The 7198-nt window shown below is 43.5% G+C and overlaps 1 protein-coding gene across 1 annotated transcript in view; it reads left to right on the forward strand.

Moving 5' to 3' along the window:
- VEZF1 (vascular endothelial zinc finger 1) overlaps window positions 1-6852 on the forward strand; it is an 18893-nt gene extending 12041 nt beyond the window's left edge. The window contains exons 6-7 of the mRNA XM_066563433.1: window positions 832-876; window positions 1232-6852. Of these exons, the coding sequence (XP_066419530.1) occupies window positions 832-876; window positions 1232-1659 (473 nt within the window). The 3' untranslated portion in view covers window positions 1660-6852. The remainder of the gene's footprint in view (window positions 1-831; window positions 877-1231) is intronic.
- The last annotated feature ends 346 nt before the right edge of the window (window positions 6853-7198 follow it).

Below are 7198 nucleotides of genomic sequence, written 5' to 3' on the forward strand. Positions count from 1 at the left end.
GGGGCATGGGTGGGATGTGTCATTGGGTGTGACTGTGCTTGAAGGTGAAGTTAGACCAGTCAGTGCCATGCTTGAGCTGCTCTTTCCATGCTGGTTCTCCTGTGCTACTTCCACTTGTGGTGGCTTTACAACACTAGATGGGATTTTTTTTTTGGTCTAGTACAATTTATTTTCACAATTTTTATTTTATTCTTTTTTACTCTTTCCCTTCCTCTCCACCCCTCCTAGCTATGGACTTTGAAGAATCAACAGTAACCCTTGAATGGGGCTAATGTTGCTTTCAAAGTTATATTTGTATTGCCCCAGAGGCAAAGCGGACTCTTTGCTCCTGGCTTACCTCTGACACGTGGGTGTAACTGAGCTTGGGGTCCTGCCCTACAAACGTGGAAGCAGACACGGCTTAGTAACGTTGGTGCAGAGTGCTTTTCCCTGTTCCTCTAGCAGCCAGCCCTTCCCGTCCCTGCTCCTCCCTCCCTCCCTCCCTCCCTCCCGGTGTGGGTAGCCGGCAGGTGGTGCTGATGGATGTGCAGTGATTCCCGTCCCCCGCCCCGCTCCCCGGCCTCCTGGGTCTCCCTTGCTCTGCACTTCAGTCCTGCTTGCTGCAAACACCCCCAAAACCTCCCAAACCAACGTGGTGTGGAGCTGGAGCTTGTGTGAAAGCTGAGGAGCTGATGGGGGTTGAGGGATGTGCTGCTGGGGTAGCCTTGACGTAGAGGTACTGTGAGCAGTGGAGCAGTTTAGTAGCAATAATTAAGACTGAAATAAGCAGGTAAATATTGAAACGAGCTTTGCTTATCAGTCCCTAATAATGACTCTTTAAAACCTTCACAGAATGTCAGTTCACCTTTGAGAAGGCTATAGAGTACGTACCATTCGGTATGTACACTCTCTCTATTTCTACTGTTCCTCTTGGGAGGATTTTTTTGATTGTACAATACTGTTTTTATGAACGTGGAAAAACCCTCTTGCTAAGACAACCTCACTTGACTTCTCAGGGAAAAAAAAAAAATTACTCAATTGAAATGACCTGCATGAGAGTTTGTATTTCCTGTAGGCTATAAAATGTTAACAATTTTAACTTACTAATAATACCTAAAGAAAATGATTCCAGAATTTGTACCTGTTCTTGTTCGGTTTTTGGGTTTTTTGTTTTGTTTTGTTTTGTTTAAATCTTGTCCACGGTTTTTTTATGTGTTAAAAACTTTTTGTCTTTTTTATGTCTCATTTTTAGAAGCTGCTAACTTGTGCCAAACCTCCACTGCTGCTACTACGCCTGTGACTCTTACTACTCCATTCAATATAACGTCCTCTGTGGCTTCTGGGACTATCACAAACCCAGTCACAGTGGCAGCTGCAATGAGCATGAGAAGTCCAGTAAATGTATCAAGTGCAGTTAATATATCCAGTCCGATGAACTTAGGGCATCCTGTAACCATAACCAGTCCTCTGTCCATGACCTCTCCATTAACGCTCACCACCCCGGTGAACCTGCCCACCCCGGTGACCGCTCCAGTGAACATAGCGCACCCCGTCACCATCACGTCCCCCATGAACCTGCCCACCCCCATGACGCTGGCTGGCCCCCTCAACATAGCCATGAGACCAGTGGAGAGCATGCCTTTCCTGCCCCAGGCCTTGCCCACCTCTCCTCCCTGGTAAACAAGTTCTAAACAGTATTAAAAAGGATTAAAATGGAATCCTTACCAGCAGTTCTTTTTTGGGTTTTGTTTGGTTGGGTTTTTTTTTTATTTTTTTGTTTTGTTTTGTTTTGTTTTTGTTCTGTTGGGTTTTTTGTTTTGTTTTGTTTTAGTTAATAATAAATTCAGACTAAGACACTGGGGCAACACCATCAGAGACCACAGTAGCATCTTCCCCTTGATTTGGCTTGCATGGTTCAGGCTTGAGTTTCACTGGAGCACTTCATTTAAAGTAAGTTTTACATTGTAGCTGACTGATGCTGAATTAGAGCAGATACTTATTTGCCAGAGTTTAAAAAAAAAAAGGAAAAAATACCAAAAAAAAAAGGTAATTAAAAGAAACCAGTTTTATGTTTTATCCCCTCAAATTATAACTTAGAAAATTATTTTAATCTAAACACTAGCGAAGACCCCTCTGTATCTGTGACAGGGTGGATGGCTCATTTTAACCTGCCAGGCAAGTCCACTGTTTCTGAGCTAGTGTAGAACCTTTGTCTGTGTTGATGTTTTTTTTGTTTTTTTTTTTTAAATGAGTAAATGCATTACAATGTTGTCATTAAAAAAAAAATGCATTTTTGGAGAAAATATGCATTTTACCTTTGGGAATATGGTAATTTCAGGCAGCATTCCCTATGGGAAAGGTGATACCAGCTCTGATATGCAAAGCATATGATAACTTATCATTCTAACTTCAACATATAATAGGGATTGTGACCTGATATTTGGAGATGTAAATATTACCCAACATATTACCCTAAGGGAATAGAGCATTGTAGTCAACATTTTTTTAAAAAAAACCTGTTATTGTTTGGTGAGAAACAGCCATGGCTGACAGAAGAGGAGTCGAAATGTAAACATGGTCTCTGAACAGTCAGACCCCCATGGGACTCTTATCTAGGAGCAAAAGGAGTGCTTGGAAACTTAAGGAAAATTGCTTTAAGCTGGAAGATTCTGGAGGCCCTGGGTGTGATTTTTATGCCCTCTGCCTCCCAGTCAGAGCCTGCTGATGTTTCAGCAGGGGACAGACGTGTTAGTTGTTCACTAGAAGTTTTGTCTTATATTAAATTGTATACAGTTTTTATTCTAACCACTAACTAGGTAGGATGCCCCTCCAGGACAAGCAGAGAGCATCTTTTAATTTCTCCCCTATTTCTTAATCAAGTGTTGTGCAAATCTGTTCAACTTTGTAAATATTTGCAAACATCATCATTTTTACGTTATTCTTCTATTGTGTTAACACATTTCTATCAATTTGTGGGAGTTCTGGGGTGCTGAGCTGTCCAGCCCAGAACTGCTCATAAATGGTCACACATGTTTAAGCTACATGTGCTTTTTTTTCCTTAACCTGTTTATCTGTACATAAAGTAGAAAGCAAAGTCTAGGGAAACAGATATACTTTTTAGACTATCATGTCACATATTCACATTTTTAAAACTTTGTTTAAAAAAAAAAAACAAACCACCCTAAACCCAACCTCTACATTAAATAATTAAAAAAAAAGAGGAAAAAAAAAAAAGAAATTACAGTTGAGATGTTTTTATCTTAATGAAGTTGAGAGCTCTGGAGATTAGCGTGTGCATTTTCACAGAGTGCTAGCAGGACTGCCCAGTCACACTGGACTGCTTCCGTTCCTCCCCGGCCGTGTCCGTGCGAGCAGTGATTGCCAGGCTGCTGGCTCAGGTGACAGGTATCTGTATCCTTACGTGGAACTGTTCTAGGGGCTTGGACTACATAGTAAAACAAAAACAAACAAAAAAAAATAATAGAGCTTAGTGTAAAATAATTTTATAAATGATCTTTTGTACTTTAGGACATCAAATTGTACAACTTTTGTATATATAAAAGCTTAGGAACTTTCTGTTTAGCAGAAAGGAAACACATTCCTACACTTTTAATGTATATGTTTGTTATAATGTCCATGTAAACATATGCCCTATGTTTGTGCCTTTTAATTAGTTTGTCTCAATAAACAAAAATGTAGAGAAGAATATGTAGCTATGACTTTGTTACCACTGTTCTTACTCCAGGTGTGTAGAGGTCTTTGTTTTGGCCCTGTGTAGAGCCCGGCGTGCACGGCCAGCATGTCCCCAGCCCCGCTGCCCCGGCCCCGCTGCCACCTCCACACCGTCCTGCATGTTGGGACCTGTAGTTCCCCAGCCATCTCTGCCATCCCTGGCCACCACACCACCTTGCACCAGTCTCCCAAAGTAGGTACAGCCTTCTGGGTCTGGGTAACCACAGCGATGACCCTTAGGTGAAATTTGGGTATCCCTGAGCTTAAAAAAAAAAACAAAAGAGAACAAAAGCATTAAAAGCCAATATGAAAATGTATACTAGAAGTGGTTATCTATGAATTACTTACAATAAACAGGTGTGAGACTTAATTGTATGTTGTCAATTACTGCAGTATTGACAGTGGGTCCCTTGTACAGCCAGCTGTTATTTTTATCCCAGCAGTGTAGCAGTAGAATAAACACATTAAACACCGGCAAGGAAATTTTTCACCGTGACAGAGGCTTCCCAAACCACTAAGCACGGTGCTCTTAGCGTGGCGTAGGAAAAGGGCTGTTTCCTTTTTATTTTATGTTGGTTCTGCTCGACTGTACCTGGTTTATGTCCACAAAGCTGCATTAGCTAATTGTCGACCTGTTTCATTTGTACTTGGGTAAACATTTGCTTTGTACCGTGTATTAATGGGTCCGAGGTGTGCTCCTCTGCTGTCTCAGTGCGGACATTGACTTCGCTCTGTAATGCCATCCTTGCAAATACATTAAGCTGTTTTTCTGACAAACAAAAGCTACCTGGTGCAGTAGTTTGTACGACGTGCATGCTCCCTGCTAAGCCGTGTCCGTGCCCGGCCGGGGATCCGCCGGCACCTCGCAGCGCCGCCGAGTTCAGGCTCTGAGAAAATGGTGGACGTGAAGAACAGATGCTCCTGTTACACCGAGTTAGTTCCTATGCAGCTGATGCGCTTAGCCTAGTTTATTTCATGGAAACTTTTAAGCTGGATGGAATCCAACGTCCAGGGAAGCCTATTGCTGCCACTGGTTCGAGTGGGGTTTATATCGAGCCCATTCAGGTCTCCGATTGCAGGGAGTTCAATAGGGGGTTTATTTTTTTCCTTCTGAAGTTTCTGTAAGCATTCAGCGTGAGGTGAATGGCTTAGACCGGCCGGCAGCTTGAGAGCTGAGTTTTGCCTTGGAAGGATGTGTGCTGTGGAAAGTCAGAGCAGGCAGATGGAGGGCACGGGAAGGCATCCTCCGGGCAAGGAGAGCGCGGGGAGGTGGCCACAGGGACGTAAGTATTGCAGCACAGCCAGCCACGCTGCCAGCAATGGGGTACAGGCTGTACAGGGGCTGGCTTGCTCTTTATTTGGAACACCCCAACACCTCCAGAGCGTGTTCGGGGTGAAGAGAAATTTGGGATTCAACCTTTTTTCAAGCATTACACCCGAGTATTGTAAATTGGGAAAGTTCTGTTCAGTCACGATGGATCAGAGAGAAACACGTTTTAGTCTCAGCATACAAGTTTAATTCTCTTAGCCATTGATACAAATAAAACACTTTCTTTCCCTCTTACAAGAATTTTTTCCTTAGAGAGGCAAAAGAAAGAAGTATTTAATGTGTTTGCATTTGTCCACAAGAGGTTTAAAGAAAACCACCCAGACCCCAGTAAGCTGCTGAGCTGCAGCAATCCCAGGTTACATAAAGGGGCCGGGGCTGCCGAGGATTAGCCGGGGCATTCCGGGTGCTGATAAGCCTCCGAGTTCTGCTCGCTCTTCCCTCACTTTTATTTTAGAAACAGCCACTCTGAGCCCTATCCTGAAAACTGCCTGGGGTTCATTTTCAAGGCTGTCGGGGTTAGATTCCCACCAAAGAGAGAAAATTGGAATTTAAAGAACGTTCAGGTTGTTAAAGCATCGAGCACTGTGGTAGTTTTTATCTCAGGGTCCTGTACAGGAGCTGACTTGTTGAGAAATGAATGACAGTTTCTCACTGCTGGGCCCTTCCAAAAACTCCTGCCCTGCTTCATTGGTAGCTCAGTTTATCCATCTCAAAAATAGATTTAACAGTAATTTCAAAAGGTTGCTATTAAAAGCTCTTCAAGGTTTTTAATGCCATTGGGGTTTCAGTGCTTAAGTGGACCTTTTAACCAGTGCTTTTTAGGAGAAAAAGCGTAAGAATAAATCTCCTTGTCTCCTAACTGTCATAGAATAAAACAAATGAAACCTGATCCCCTTCTACGTATTTGTATAATTCAGCATGTTTATACTTGCTTATCTGTGGATTGTTCACTCACAGCTCCCAGCGCAGCAGCCGAGGGATGACAGAGGAACTACGTGCTAATTTTTATGTCAAAAATAGCTTTCACCTTTAAAGGCACACGCCTCAGTGGCTGTTTTCTAATTACAAAAGGAATGCCAAAGCTTCTCCCGAATCCATTTTACAGCTGTGTTCAGATTGGACTGTCAGCCCCTGGTTAAAATTGAGTGCTGAGGTCCTGACCTAGAAACAAACCTTTTTTGGTATTGCTTTGGAAAGAGTGTTTCAGTGCTGAGGAGCTGAGCCAGGCTGTCCAGCCAGCTCCCTCCACGGGCCTGGCGACAGCCGCAGCCTCGCGTCCTTCATCGCGCTCTGCACCGCCCTGGAGCCCCCCAGAGCAGGGCGCTGGGGGAGCCGGGCTGATGATTCTGAAAAATAATACATGTTTGCTTGTTGTTCTTCAGGTTTCTGGGCTAATCTAGTGGAATGTGTCCCTGCTCTTGGTGGGGGCTTAGAGTGAGATGAGCTTTGAGTTTCCCTTCCAGCCCAAAGCGTTCCATGTTTCTGTGACTTTTAGAAGTCCCAGCTTTTCCTTTAGGGAAGCATCAGTGCTTTCTGAAAACCAGACATTCGGCGTCTGCAGTTCAGAGCATTTACAATCACTGCCTCACAAACCGACCCATTTAGTAAAAAATAGGGCATTTTCAGGATGTGTGAAACCTTGTGTTTTCCAGAGAAGTCAGAAATATTCCATTCACCTTTTCACCCAGTTGTTTTCACCAGCTGTCAAGATGAAACCATTTCTGTTCTGTGTTTTCTGTGCAAGGTTTGTTTTTCAGGGAATTACCAATTTTGTTGGAATTGGCTGAATTAAATTCACTATTTTAACTCTTCATAGTTGTGTATTTCTATGCCCATTTCTTTTTACTTCCTAGCATCATTAGCAGCTAAGACCCATATCAAAGGGATATAAAATTGCTTGTTTTCCCTGAAACAAGCCTGGATTAGGAGGAGATTGCAGCCACCAAAGCTCACTGCAAGGCGCTGTGCCTTGAAGAGTCTGATCTGCGCTAACTTGGGGAAGAGAATGATGAGGCACATGTTCAGTGGGCGCTGAAAACCGAAGGTTTGCCTCCAGTATTTCCACTCCTACTCTGTGTTCCCTGTCAGAGCCTTCCACGTCTTTACCCAGGACTGCTCAGCTCCCAGACACAGATGAAACGATGGAGCAGGACAACT

This window comes from Molothrus aeneus, chromosome 20 (genome assembly GCF_037042795.1).
Source record: "Molothrus aeneus isolate 106 chromosome 20, BPBGC_Maene_1.0, whole genome shotgun sequence".
NCBI lineage: Eukaryota > Metazoa > Chordata > Aves > Passeriformes > Icteridae > Molothrus > Molothrus aeneus.